The 15,474-nt window shown below is 41.1% G+C and overlaps 1 protein-coding gene across 1 annotated transcript in view; it reads right to left on the reverse strand.

Moving 5' to 3' along the window:
- Positions 1–15,474, reverse strand: part of SV2A (synaptic vesicle glycoprotein 2A) — a 230,954-nt gene that overhangs the window by 65,751 nt on the left and 149,729 nt on the right. Inside the window, exons 4-7 of the mRNA XM_089655505.1 lie at positions 12,796–12,947; positions 9,473–9,606; positions 7,950–8,039; positions 5,670–5,780 (exon numbers count right to left, since the gene is read on the reverse strand). Coding sequence (XP_089511631.1) covers positions 5,670–5,780; positions 7,950–8,039; positions 9,473–9,606; positions 12,796–12,947 — 487 coding nt within the window. The remainder of the gene's footprint in view (positions 1–5,669; positions 5,781–7,949; positions 8,040–9,472; positions 9,607–12,795; positions 12,948–15,474) is intronic.

Genomic DNA, 15,474 nt, shown 5'->3' on the forward strand with positions numbered 1-15,474 from the left:
GTGAACCCACCTTAGGCAAGAATAAAGTCCTGGACCTCAACACCATCTTGCCCCTATGCAAAATCTGAAGGGATTTCTTGCAGGGGAACTATCTCAAATGGGTTCTCCAGTGAACCCACCTTAGGCAAGAATAAAGTCCTGGACCTCAACACCATCTTGCCCCTATGCAAAATCTGAAGGGATTACTTGCAGGGGAACTATCTCAAATGGGTTCTCCAGTGAACCCACTTTAGGCAAGAATAAAGTCCTGGACCTCAACACCATCTTGTTCCTATGCAAAATCTGAAGGGATTACTTGCAGGGGAACTATCTCAAATGGGTTCTCAAGTGAACCCACCTTAGGCAAGAATAAAGTCCAGGACCTCAACACCATCTTGTCCCTATGTCAATTCTGAAGGGATTACTTGCAGGGGAACTATCTCAAATTGGTTCTCAAGTGAACCCACCTTAGGCAAGAATAAAGTCCTGGACCTCAACACCATCTTGTTCCTATGCAAAATCTGAAGGGATTACTTGCAGGGGAACTATCTCAAATGGGTTCTCAAGTGAACCCACCTTAGGCAAGAATAAAGTCCTGGACCTCAACACCATCTTGTCCCTATGCAAATTCTGAAGGGATTACTTGCAGGGGAACTATCTCAAATGGGTTCTCAAGTGAACCCGCCTTAGGCAAGAATAAAGTCCTGGACCTCAACACCATCTTGTTCCTATGCAAAATCTGAAGGGATTACTTGCAGGGGAACTATCTCAAATGGGTTCTCAAGTGAACCCACCTTAGGCAAGAATAAAGTCCAGGACCTCAACACCATCTTGTCCCTATGTCAATTCTGAAGGGATTACTTGCAGGGGAACTATCTCAAATTGGTTCTCAAGTGAACCCACCTTAGGCAAGAATAAAGTCCTGGACCTCAACACCATCTTGTTCCTATGCAAAATCTGAAGGGATTACTTGCAGGGGAACTATCTCAAATGGGTTCTCAAGTGAACCCACCTTAGGCAAGAATAAAGTCCTGGACCTCAACACCATCTTGTCCCTATGCAAATTCTGAAGGGATTACTTGCAGGGGAACTATCTCAAATGGGTTCTCAAGTGAACCCGCCTTAGGCAAGAATAAAGTCCTGGACCTGAACACCATCTTGCCCCTATGCAAAATCTGAAGGGATTACTTGCAGGGGAACTATCTCAAATGGGTTCTCAAGTGAACCCACCTTAGGCAAGAATAAAGTCCTGGACCTCAACACCATCTTGTCCCTATGCAAATTCTGAAGGGATTACTTGCAGGGGAACTATCTCAAATGGGTTCCCAAGTGAACCCACTTTAGGCAAGAATAAAGTCCTGGACCTCAACACCATCTTGCCCCTATGCAAAATCTGAAGGGATTACTTGCAGGGGAACGATCTCAAATGGGCTCTCAAGTGAACCCACCTTAGGCAAAAATAAAGTCCTGGACCTCAACACCATCTTGTCCCTATGCAAATTCTGAAGGGATTACTTGCAGGGGAACTATCTCCAATGGGTTCTCAAGTGAACCCATCTTAGGCAAGAATAAAGTCCTGGACCTCAACACCATCTTGTCCCTATGCAAATTCTGAAGGGATTACTTGCAGGGGAACTATCTCAAATGGGTTCTCAAGTGAACCCACCTTAGGCAAGAATAAAGTCCTGGACCTCAACACCATCTTGTTCCTATGCAAAATCTGAAGGGATTACTTGAAGGAGAACTATCTCAAATGGGTTCTCAAGGAGTTTTCCGAAGCACAGAGAGAAGCAGAATCAGATTGCACAGGGAAATGGAAGGGGGAGCTGCATGGGTGACCACCTGTACAGAGGTGTTAATCAAAAAGTGAGAGGCCAGTGATCTTTGAAACAGAATGAAGAGGGCAGAAACCCGATGTGTGATAGTGCTAAAAATCAGACCAAACTGCAGGAAGGAGAGGATTTGCACAGCCCAAACCTCATGCAAACAATGGAGGGAAATTTCTTTTTGGTGAACTGGAGCTGGACAGAGGGATGGCAATGTCTTGGTTGAGTCGAAAGGCAGAAACTACCTTAGGCAAGAATAAAGTCCTGGACCTCAACACCATCTTGCCCCTATGCAAATTCTGAAGGGATTACTTCCAGGGGAACTATCTCAAATGTGTTCTCAAGTGAACCCACCTTAGGCAAGAATAAAGTCCTGGACCTCAACACCATCTTGCCCCTATGCAAATTCTGAAGGGATTACTTCCAGGGGAACTATCTCAAATGGGTTCTCAAGTGAACCCACCTTAGGCAAGAATAAAGTCCTGGACCTCAACACCATCTTGCCCCTATGCAAAATCTGAAGGGATTACTTGCAGGGGAACTATCTCAGATGGGTTCTCCAGAGAACCCACCTTAGGCAAGAATAAAGTCCTAGAGCTCAACACCATCTTGTCACTATGCAAATTCTGAAGGAATTACTTGCAGGGGAACTATCTCAAATTGGTTCTCAAGTGAATCCACCTTAGGCAAGAATAAAGTCCTGGACCTACAACACCATCTTGTCCCTATGCAAATTCTGAAGGGATTACTTGCAGGGGAACTATCTCAAATGTGTTCTCAAGTGAACCCACCTTCGACAAGAATAAAGTCCTGGACCTCAACACCATCTTGTTCCTATGCAAAATCTGAAGGGATTACTTACAGAACTATTTCAAATGGCTTCTCAAGGAGTTTTCTGAAGCACAGAGAGAAGCAGAATCAGATTGCACAGGGAAATGGAAGGGGGAGCTGCATGGGTGACCACCTGTACAGAGGTGTTAATCAAAAAGTGAGAGGCCAGTGATCTTTGAAACAGAATGAAGAGGGCAGAAACCCGATATGTGATAGTGCTAAAAATCAGACCAAACTGCAGGAAGGAGAAGATTCATCCCAGGAAGAAATTCCTTGAAGCCCAATTGGTTCACTCAGTAAATAAGTCTTTGGAGAAAGGGCAAGCACGGGTCTAAAAAAAAGTGCTCCGCTACTAACGTTTACCAGAATTGACTCTGCAAGAAAAAGTGCCCCCCAACAGGTGCCCCATGCAGAACCTAGCATCTGAAGCTTACTTTCAAGCTAGCCCTAACGTGGTGCTCCAGGAGCCAGACTGAGGATGACTGTGCTGGATAGCAGCAATCAAAGAGACAAAGCCCCAGCAGTAGTGTAAAGAACAGTCTTCACTGATGAAAACAAATAAGTGGAAAAAAGTGCTGGCAATAAAATAGGTTAGTCTTTAACATTGCCTAGCTGTCACTAGTGGACACTAGCAAAAAATGGAGGCATTCTGGTATTAGGAGGGGTTATTCTGGGCTGGCCTACAGATTCTTATTTGCCAGTGTCCTGTCCTCTGGTAGGTGGCAGTATAACCCTAGCTAGAGGGTTAAAGACTTCCTGTGTCCCTCAATGGACGAAAAGAAATTGAAGAAGGGAACTTCCTATAACATAGAAACATGTAACTCCAGGTTGGTTAAACATAAATAGTATGTAATTACAACACAAGTACTTCTTTCTGCTATTAAAAAAAAACTTTCAATTTAAATCAGCAGCTATCCTCCATATTCTGTAATTCCCAAATTAAAATTCTCTTTCCTCCGCCATGATGTCAAGATTTTCCAGAATTCCCCTCCCCCACGATCTACCATTATCTAAGCCATCTCTTACATAGTTATATGCAGAGATAAGAGTCCAAAGCAATGCTCCCAACGCAGAGGTTTCTGAGAAGGCTAGAGAATGAGTGGGTGCTGTAATGACCACCGGCTGGAGATCGGAATGACTCAAGGCAAGAGATATGTCACCAGCATGCCAGGAAACTCCATAAAAGGGTCCAACACTTTATCGAATGCACACATCACAGCAGAAGATTGCTATCTTCTCCTGTGATGTGATCATTCAATAAAGCATTGGACTGTTTTATGGATTTCACTGGTGTGCTGGTGACATATCTCTTGCCTATATACAGAGACAATGTACAGCAGGGTGTATAAAATATCACATCCCTGGTAAACCCTCAGTTGTAAATATACGAGTTGAAAGCCGCAGTTGTAGGAAAAAAATATTTATGAATCACAATAATGGTCATATGAGATTCAGACAAAGAAGAATGAAAAATGGAAAGACATGAAATATGGAAGCTGGCAGTAAAACATACTTCATGATACTAAGGACCAATGTGAATAGCCTAGTTGTCTCTTTCCTACTAATAACATTGGCCACAAATGCCATTTCTACCGGCCATGGCAGTAAAATTCCATCCAGTGGCATCGTTACCTGTCAATGAAATGTGAAAGCTGCCAGTAAAACAGGCCCCATGATACTAAGGACCAATGTCCATGGCCTAGTTGTCTCTTTCCTACTAATAACATTGGCCACAAATGCAATTTCTACTGGCCATGGCAGTAAAATTACATCCAGTGGCATCCTTACCTGCCTACCTGTCAATGAAATATGAAAGCTACCAGTACAACAGGCCCCATGATACTAAGGACCAATGTCCATGGCCTAGTTGTCTCTTTCCTACTAATAACATTGGCCACAAATGCCATTTCTACCGGCCAAGGCAGTAAAATTCCATCCAGTGGCATCCCTACCGGTCAATGAAATGTGAAAGCTGCCAGTAAAACAGGCCCCATGATACTAAGGACCAATGTCCATGGCCTAGTTGTCTCTTTCCTACTAATAACATTGGCCACAAATGCCATTTCTACCAGCCATGGCAGTAAAATTACATCCAGTGGCATCCTTACGTGCCTACCTGTCAATGAAATATGAAAGCTACCAGTAGAACAGGCCCCATGATACTAAGGACCAATGTCCATGGCCTAGTTGTCTCTTTTCTACTAATAACATTGGCCACAAATGCCATTTCTACTGGTCATGGCAGTAAAATTCCATCCAGTGGCATACTAAGGACCAATGTCCATGGCCTTGTTGTCTCTTTCCTACTAATAACATTGGCCACAAATGCCATTTCTACCGGCCAAGGCAGTAAAATTCCATCCAGTGGCATCTCTACCTGTCAATGAAATGTGAAAGCTGCCAGTAAAACAGGCCCCATGATACTAAGGACCAATGTCCATGGCCTAGTTGTCTCTCTCCTACTAATATCATTGGCCACAAAAGCAATTTCTACCGGCCATGGCAGTAAAATTCCATCCAGTGGCATACTAAGGACCAATGTCCATGGCCTTGTTGTCTCTTTCCTACTAATAACATTGGCCACAAATGCCATTTCTACCGGCCAAGGCAGTAAAATTCCATCCAGTGGCATCCCTACCTGTCAATGAAATGTGAAAGCTGCCAGTAAAACAGGCCTCATGATACTAAGGACCAATGTCCATGGCCTAGTTGTCTCTTTCCTACCAAAAACATTGGCCACAAATGCCATTTCTACCGGCCATGGCAGTAAAATTCCATCCAGTGGCAGCCCTACCTGCCTACCTGTCAATGAGCTGTCACAGAAGTATCTCAAACTGATTTCAAATGCAAGTTTAATGTACCCAAAAGCAAGTTGTAGTTGCCCATTGAAACAAAGCCAAAGCTCTATGTATGGCTTTAGCAAAAATTACTACCATAATGCTCCTTGCTGTCTAAAGTGACGTCACTCAGCAGAGATGACCTTTAAACCTTCAAATTAACTCACTATTAGTTTCCAATATAACATAGCTCTACCTGCTGTGACAAATTGAGGATTCGAATCATCCAGCGGCTGTACCACGTTCCTGAATCTGACTGGATCTCGACCAGCTCGTCCTCAGATTTTATGGTCTTGATTTGTGTAACCTGGAAATATAATTCAACCTTTAAAAAAGAACTCTGATAGAACACATTTGCATATGAAATATTACATCTCCTTTTGAAAATGCACTTTTTACAACATATCCATGGCTGTAACATGTACAAAGATTTCAAGATAAAGCAGCTCATTAGCGGACTCTTCTTAGGCTTTCCTTGTTATTAAATTTATTTCAGCAACTGTTGCACAAGGGCATCAGCCGCACTGTTATAAGGAATGCCTACAGACCTGTACAATTAAATATGGAAGCACAATCATGTAAAATTCACATAGAAAATTACTGTTCCCATCCTGCCAAACTGAACAAAATCTAGGCTGGCTGTACCAGGGGCGGACTGACCATTTGGAAATTCGGGCACTGCCCGAGGGCCCGGGGTCAGTAGGGGGCCCCGTGAGATGCCCCTGGTACCTTTTTCATAGGCTTTTTTGAGTTTGGGCAAGGACACAGGGGCCCCATGATCCCCTATTGCCCGGGGGCCCCATGAGTTGTCAGTCCGCCTCTGGGCTGTACAGAGAAGCAGGGCATTACTGTGTAGATATTGATACCTTGCGGTATATGACTGGGGATTAGGTACTGTACCTTACCCGCACTGATCTTCCTGTCATTACCTTGCCCCCCCCTTCATCCCTCCTCCTGTCCCTTTTCTCTTCCCTTCCTCCCCATATGGAAGAAAAATATATTTGAAATATATTTTAAAAATACTCTTCCCAAATATATTGCCATATATTAGAAATGCTACCATTTTGGCCATATTCAATATATTTCAAAATATATTTCAATAAATATATGTATATATATATTACATGTTGAAATGCGTTTTTATTACAAAATATATTTAAAAAATATATATTTTTACAAATATTTTTCATATATTTTGTAATAAAAACGCATTTCAACATACAGTATATATATACATATATTTATTGAAATATATTTTGAAATATATTGAATATGGCCAAAATGGTAGCATTTCAAATATATGGCAATATATTTGGGAAGAATATTTTTAAAATATATTTCAAATATATTTTTCTTCCATGTGGGTACATTCCCCTTACTCATCATACCCCTCCATTTTCCTTGTCCTTCTTCTTTCGGCTATGCTCCAATCCATGGTAAGGCCGGGTTCTTGGTTGCCACATCTCCCTAGGCTGTTCTCTACTCACGGAACTGTTTTGGATTATTGATTGCATGATTTAAGACCATTTATATATGGTGTATATTTTGCTGTTTACTGACTACTTGATTTGGTTTATGTGTACCTTGCAAGGGTGGACTTACAACTCATGGGGCCCCCGGGCAATAGGGGATCATGGGGCCCCTGTGTCCTTGCCCAAACTCAAAAAAGCCTATGAAAAAGGTGCCAGGGGCATCTCATGGGGCCCCCTACTGACCCCGGGCCCTCCGGCAGTGCCCGAGTGTCCAAATGGTCAGTCCGCCCCTGGTACCTTGTCTTGTTCATACTGCTTACCATACTTGATAAATGCAACTGTTAAAAAAAAAAAGAAAATGACTGTTGCCCAATCTTTACAATATTGATTTTGCAATTGCTGACTGACGTGCACTGTATTCTCCTTTTAAAAAGTCCAAATGGTGATATATTCCATATACATGGAGTTTGATGGGCTGTGTCGACCTCTGGCTACTTATATGTATGGATTCTCCAAGAGTGAATTCTCCCTTGGTTCTGTTCCTGGCCATCTGGGGTGCTGGGTGACGCTCTCCACCTATGTGTGATCCAGCATCTGCCAAAAATTGAACTATTACTTTTGGGTGGGATGACCCTTTAAATAATCTGCTTAACTTAATTTGTGTCGACAGCTAAAGGGTTAGCCGAGAATGACTTTGCAGTTACATGAGCTATGAAAATGCTTAATTTATATTAAATCAGCCTTGGGACTTTGTTCTCCTATCAGCCAGACCGTCTCTATATTTAACATAATCCGTCTGTAATCTCTTTCACTACCCCGAAGACCAGGAGAAACGTTGCACTTCCACCTTGTTTCCACGCCGTTTGAGCAGCTGCCGGAATGCTAATTACTGTGCTCACAAGCCATGTGAAAGTCTGACAAGCCCGATTACCCATCCATGATATGCTAACATGTTGTGCCAGTGAATTGAGATCCAGTGAGTGGTGAACAATACAAATACTTACAGAGAAGACCCTTTCTGGGTGACCTTTGGCCCTCATGTTGGTGTCGTGGACTTGTTTGAGGACCATCCAAGCCTCATCATGCTTTCCGTTCTGGAAGAAAATAAGTTGGATATTTGAGCAAGTGTAGTATGGGTAAGCAGATAAAAGCCAGTTCAACGTGCAAAGTGAATGAACGTTCCTAAATATGTCCACCAACAAAGCTATTACATTGCCATCTTAACAAATGAAAAGGACTTATGGTGGCCATTAAGGATCAGTGAAAGTAAGAGTTTTCATTTTCCCAAATGTCTGGGGAAATCGTGTGATTTTGTCAAAATTTTGACATTTTGGCAAAGTTAATTGGAATTATTGTTGAAAGAAAAATTAAAGCAGACCTCCTCTCTCCAATAATAAATTGCCAACATTAATTAAATTGTACATTGAAACTCAAAAATATTGTTTATGCTACTTACTTCTTTAGTGTCTTTTTTTTTTCAATCCCATTGCTCTATCTACCCCACAGTTAAAACCCTGTGCCGCCATTTTAAAAATATATATAATTGGTGGCCAGCTTCATTGTTCTCAGAGCTGGCCCACCAATGACATCAGAGCCAGATCTCACGCATGTGCTTTTTGAGATCTGATTCCATTTGTTTATGTTTAACCATTGCCATGGATTTAGCAACAGGGCCATCAATATGTCACCTAAGATTCTGATGTCATGATCTCGCAGTTTACACCCAAGAGCTCCCTGGAAGGTGCTGGTGATTAAGCTCTCCTAGCGGTCAGCTGGGAGGCAATGCCTTCATCACCTATGCATATGACTAGAAAGTGTTTACTGTTCAAGGTTGTTTTTGGAGATTTTTAAGAGGCAATGGCTTCTGGCTTCTGGGAATTACAGTAATAATCAAAGACATTCTAATCTAAGTAGAGTGGGGTTATAGATAACAATCTGTACACATTCACCAATTTGAGAAGCTCCGCAAATGTGAATCATTTGACATCTTCAAGAGATGTCTTCAATGATGTCTCCTTCTCTGACATTACTGAGTTCATTAACTTCTTTGGTCAAAATTCAGTTCTGCTCATGCACCCAAATCACCAAACAAAATATCAAAACCTTCAAAAGTTCGACTTGCACGGTAATCTTGCTCTGCAAAGGCTGGTAGGAGCTCAGTAGGGTTATCTTTGCCCAACTGCAGCTATTTGTACCATCTGCCATGTGCTATCCTGCTGGTCCATTAAGCAAATGGCGCCAAGAGAAAAGCCCTGGGTAAGATCCATGTCTGCTTGGTCAGAGCTTATACAGGGCAAACAGCTCCTACCTGTGTGCCGGCCTGGTAAATGACTGTTCAGGAACCTAGCACTACATCATGGGAGGAAGGAGAGAGGGTCCTATGTTCCTTCATATTAAGTATGTAGTGAATGGATCTGCAGGGAGCAGGGGGAAGGTAAGTATCAGCAGTGGAGGGGTTAGTTTATGAACCCATAAATTTGCCCTGAATGGGCAAAATACAAGTTCACTTTAAGTTTGACCTCCTTACCTCTAGATAGAAGCGTGGACTTTCTGGCATGGTGGTCAGTGCTCCAATGGCGAAAACAGAGGGAAAAGCGCACACCAACACAAACACTCTCCAGCTATGGAACTGATAGGCTGATCCCATCTGAAAGCTCCACCCTTGAAGAGGAAACAAAGTGTACCTGTTATGCTCATCAACCATAGCTTAGCTTTGAAAAACATCCTTCAATAAACCCATCACTGGGTAAACTTTCTGGTTTGAGTTGTACATGAGGGCTTTCTATGTGGCATTTATGACCAAGCTCATTCACAACGTAGAATGAACAAATCTCTGCCAGTGCAGTCCAATATGCAAAACACCCTTTGAGTCACTGATATCTACCTTTAAAACTGATGAATTCCTTTTTATTTCAGTGCAGTTACTTGATATCTGTCTTCATACTGAGTTGTCACACCAAAAATCATGCAATAGAAGTGCCTACTCTAAGCTGCTGGAGGATAGGGATAGTTAAGTAGGCTTACAGGAGGTGGAGAGCTCACAGTGGGTGTAACCAATGTGGGGATATTCATTAGTAGCCCAGAGAAATGGCAGAAGATGGGGCAGTTGCATAAAGTCTCTGCTGTTTCTGCTCCATTGTCATCAAGTTTGGTAATTCTTCTATGGTTGGGACTTGGCAATTAGAAAACAGGTGCCAAAATCCGAGATATGTGTGCTTTGTTATGTTGATGACTAAAAAAATACATTTTTAAGAAAAATGTTCACTTACCTGGAAGTCAGTTATAAAATATCACATATAAATATTTTATATTTTCAGTTTCCAGCCACTGATTGGAACCTCTAGATGCTTTTTCATATGTATTTTTGACTATTTATTTGCTGTAAAAAAAACCTTTGTTCACAGAGCCTAATAGCTCAAGCTCAAATGCACATGTACAGTTGTGTTCAAAATAATAGCAGTCAGACATCACTAAATGGATCAATCACTGTTTTTGGTAGAAATGATATTTCTACATGGCAAATAATTTCCTAGCAGGTGTAGTAGAGTAATAGAAATCCAACAGACCCAACAGTCATGACATGCATGCTGCTGATTCTGTGTCATTGAATCACTCATTGAAAGGGGCGTGTTCAAAATAATAGCAGTGTGGAGTGCTATTAGTGAGGTCATTCATTCTTTGAAAAACAGGTGGCAATTATTGCCCTTATTTAAGGAAGGAAGGCAGCAAATGTTGTACATGCTGGTTACAGTGCAGTGAGGAAAATGGGTCGTTCCAGACATTGTTCAGAAGAACAGCGTACCTTGATTAAAAAGTTGATTGGAGAGGGGAAAACATATAAAGAAGTGCAGAAAATGATCGGCTGCTCAGCTAAAATGATCGCAAATGCTTTAAAATGGCAACCAAAAGCTGAAAGACGTGGAAGAAAGCGGAAAAACTACCATTCGAATAGATAGAATAGCCAAAATGGCGCGGACTCAGCCAACAATCAGCTCCAGGAAGATGAAAGAAGGTGTGACGTTCCCTGTGAGGACTGTTACAATTAGAAGACGCCTATGTGAAGCCAAGCTATCTGCAAGAAGCCCCCGCAAAGTCCCACTGTTGGAAAAAAGACATGTGCTGAAGAGGTTACAATTTGCCAAAGAGCACATTGACTGGCCTAAAGAGAAATGGCGCAACATTTTGTGGACTGATGAAAGTAAGATTGTTCTTTTTGGGTCTAGTGGGCGGAGACAGTTTGTCAGACGACCCCCAAACACTGAATTCAATCCACAGTACACTGTGAAGACAGTGAAGCATGGTGGTGCAAGCATCATGATATGGGGATGTTTCTCATACTACGGTGTTGGGCCTATTTATCGCATACCAGGGATCATGGATCAGTTTGAATACATCAGAATACTTGAAGAGGTCATGCTGCCTTATGCTGAAGAGGAAATGCCCTTGAAATGGGTGTTCCAACAAGACAACGACCCCAAACACACCAGTAAACGTGCAACATCTTGGTTCCAGACCAACAAGATTGACGTTATGGAGTGGCCAGCCCAATCCCCGGATCTTAATCCAATAGAAAACTTGTGGAGTGACATAAAAAATGCAGTTTCTGAGGCAAAACCAAGAAATAGAGAAGAACTGTGGAATGTCGTCCAATCATCCTGGGCTGGAATACCTGATCACAGGGGCCAGAAGTTGGGTGACTCCATGCAACACAGATGTACAGCAGTTCTCAGAAACAGTGCGACTACAACCAAATATTCATTAAGTGATTCAAAGGAAAGCAAAATCTTCAAACATTTCTCAGTTTATATAGTGAATGTTTGAGTTTGTAAAGAAGAATACAAACACTGCTATTTTTTTGAACCGTCTAATATTCACTTTTCTTCAATTTTTTTTAGAGGAACAACACAAATTTGATCTATTTTTCTTCATGTTTTGATTTGGAATAGAATGTGTCGTGTTCCCAATGCATTTGTGTGGATGAAAATAAAAGCTATTAGAAGGATTTTGAGCTTTATTCACTTTTTTCAACACACTGCTATTATTTTGAACACAACTGTAGCTGAGTGAGGCAGTGGGGTGACTCACTTTTTTCCCTTTCCCTATAGCTTCAGTCAAACTTTCAGTTAGAAAGAAACAGTCCGAAAGCAAACAGCAACTGCTGTCATCTTGCTTTACAAAACTGATTATGCTCTGTGACACAAGTGGAATGGGTACACTCTATATAAAATGTTTAAAATAAATATATTTATATAAGTAGTAAAACAAAAGATGTAAATAAACTTGTCTATGTGTGTCTACCATTGGAAATGGAATAGAATCACTGGATTTTTAGGAGAGCACCAGTGACCGGTGCATTCAAAATATGAATCAAAGCGTATCTAAAGCCAAAATGTTTTATTTCGTTTTAAATGGATGGGGATGCCAAGACAGAAAGAGAGGGAAAATCCAAAACCTTACAACTGTTACTGAACCAGGAGGTGGCAGGAAAGTTTCTAAAGGTGGTACCTGTTCAATGACAACTAAGACATTTCCCTTCTCACTTTCTGTTGTGTCTCTGGGTCAGTCAGTGAAGGCCCCCCCCAAAAAAACACTGGCAGGACCTCTATACCTTCCCTACTCTATCAAAAAGTTTTAAAAAATTTGGCTAGAAACACACTTTAAGTCATCTCTAAGACATCATTATTCAGAATAAACATGGACAGTTTTGAAGCTTATGTTGAAAAAAAAAAAAAAATGGGAACACTACAGCCTTACAAAGCAATAGTTAACAATCAATTTGCATATAATTGGCCATATTGGCAGGTTTACAGAACAAGGACCCCAAAGTAGACACCACATATATTTCCTTACCATAGTGAGGGATGATTGCCCAAGCCATGGCTGAGGCATATATACCACCAATCATCCAAAACATACATAACCAGCTCAGGTGCTCGCCTCTCTTCTCCTGGGCCAGGAACTCAGAGAAGTAAGAGAAGACAATGGGAATGGACCCTCCAATGCTAAGGGAAAAAAATTTAACATCATCAGCAATATTAAACTTAGGAGAGTTACAAGTGTCTGTGAAGGTTCTCATTTAACCAGGTCATAGTATATGTAGTAGTAGTTGGTACATTCAAACTGACTTTTCTGTAACATTGCGGAGGTTTTGTAGCTTCTCCAAAATGCTTTCTTGGTTCTGAGTGTGAGGAAGATACTGGGATGTTTTCCTGACACTCATTAGAACTGAAGAAGTGGCTTGGATAAGCTATGAAATATCTTCAACATTACAGAACAAGTCTAGTTAAATGTGAACAACTACCACTACAGAATTCCAAGTGTCTGTGAAGGTTTGTCATTTATCCAGGTTGCGGTATATATAGTACCAGTTGGTACATTCAAATGAACTTGTTCTTTAACGTTGGAGAGGTTTCGTAGCTTCTCCAAGATTCTGCTTTGGTTCTGGGTGTCAGGAAGATACTGGGATGTTTTCCTTACACTCATTAGAACTGAAGAAGTGGCTTGGATAAGCTACAAAACATCATCAACATTACAGAACATGTCTAGTTGAATGTGACCAACTACTACTAGAAACTTCCAAGTATCTACAGTATGAAGGTACTCTTTTACCAAGTCATGGTATGTCTAGTAGTAGTTGGTACTTTCAACTGGACTGGTTCTGTAACTTTGGAGAGGTTTTATCATTTCTGCGAGCTGCTTCTTTGGATCTAATGAATTTTCGGGAAGATACTACTGGGATGTTTTCCTTACACTCATTAGAACTGAAGAAGTGGCTTGGATAAGCTACAAAACATCTTCAACATTACAGAACATGTCTAGTTGAATGTGACCAACTACTACTAGAAAATTCCAAGTGTCTATGAAGGTACTCTTTTACCAAGTCATGGTATGTCTAGTAGTAGTTGATACTTTCATCTGGACTGGTTCTGTAACTTTGGAGAGGTTTTATCATTTCTGCGAGCTGCTTCTTTGGATCTAATGAATTTCGGGAAGATACTACTGGGATGCTTTCCTTACACTCATTAGAACTGAAGAAGATGCTTGGATAAGCTACAAAACATCTTCAACATTACAGAACATGTCTAGTTGAATGTTACCAACTACTACTAGAAAATTCCAAGTGTCTACAGTATGAAGGTACTCTTTTACCAAGTCATGGTATGTCTAGTAGTAGTTGATACTTTCATCTGGACTGGTTCTGTAACTTTGGGGAGGTTTTATAATATCTGCGAGCTGCTTCTTTGGTTCTAATGAATGCCGGGAAGATACTGGGATGTTTTCCTTACACTCAATAGAACTGAAGAAGTTGCTTGGATAAGCTATGAAATATCTTCAACATTACAGAACATGTCTAGTTGAATGTGACCAACTACTACTAGAAAATTCCAAGTGTCTATGAAGGTTCTCTTTAACCAAGTCATGGTATGTCTAGTAGTAGTTGGTACTTTCAACTGGACTGGTTCTGTAACTTTGGAGTGGTTTTATAATATCTGCGAGCTGCTTCTTTGGATCTAATGAATTTCGGGAAGATACTACTGGGATGTTTTCCTTACACTCATTAGAACTGAAGAAGTGGCTTGGATAAGCTATGAAATATCTTCAACATTACAGAATATATTGTATCTAGTTGAATGTGACCAACTACTACTAGAGTTTCCAAGTATGTGTTGGTGTTTTTAGCCGATTGCCTGGAATTCATATTTACTTTGTTGTTTAGAGTTAGGGTAAGTTACCTAGTGTTAGATTTTTGGATATGAACTTCAAAGTCAAAGAAGGTGATAGAAATTTCCTCCTGCCAATTTAATGGTGTGGCCTAGAACCTACTGTGCCAATTCTCCTGCACCAAACAACTTTCATAACTCATAGGTACATTTGCTAGAATTGTATTCAATATATCTTCTGTTCACGAAGACACTAGTAACATTTGCACACAATTTTGCTAATATACTTTGGAGCTGATTTAAATTACCCAGAGTGTTCAACGGTAGCTTGTCACCACTATTGTTCTTGAATTGAGACAAGTAGGACGCATTAATTGTAAGCGGCAGCGCACATATCGGACATTACAACAGCAGTATATTGAATTACACAGCTCATTACACATCTACAGTCCATGACATAACTGCATGGCTGCTTTTCAATGCAACGATCAGAAAACATAGCTGTACAAGGATCTTGGACAGAGGCATCAAGAGAACCTGTCATAGCCCTGGGCTTTCACAAATTCATGTTAAGAATATAGTAAAAAAAAAAAAAACGCAAGCCTTTAGTGAAAACTGCATGTCAAAGTGATCAGTAGATCCAGATTTGAAGCAGTTCAAAGTGGACCTTCGCTTCTTTTTCTTTCCTTCTTTGAAGAATATTGATCCTTCCCTCTTCCTTTCATGAAATCTTGGACACTTTTTTGAAAAATACTTTTTGTGGAGCCCAGCCCACGCATCTTCCTTTTTCACTCAGGCAAGAATGATGTATCCGATAGCCCAAAGCCTCCTGAGATACTGAAGCCACGGATTCCAGGAGGCTTTGGAA

The sequence above is a fragment of the Staurois parvus genome, unplaced genomic scaffold (assembly GCF_062004578.1).
Source record: "Staurois parvus isolate SC_StPar_1 unplaced genomic scaffold, SC_StPar_1.0 ptg000842l, whole genome shotgun sequence".
NCBI lineage: Eukaryota > Metazoa > Chordata > Amphibia > Anura > Ranidae > Staurois > Staurois parvus.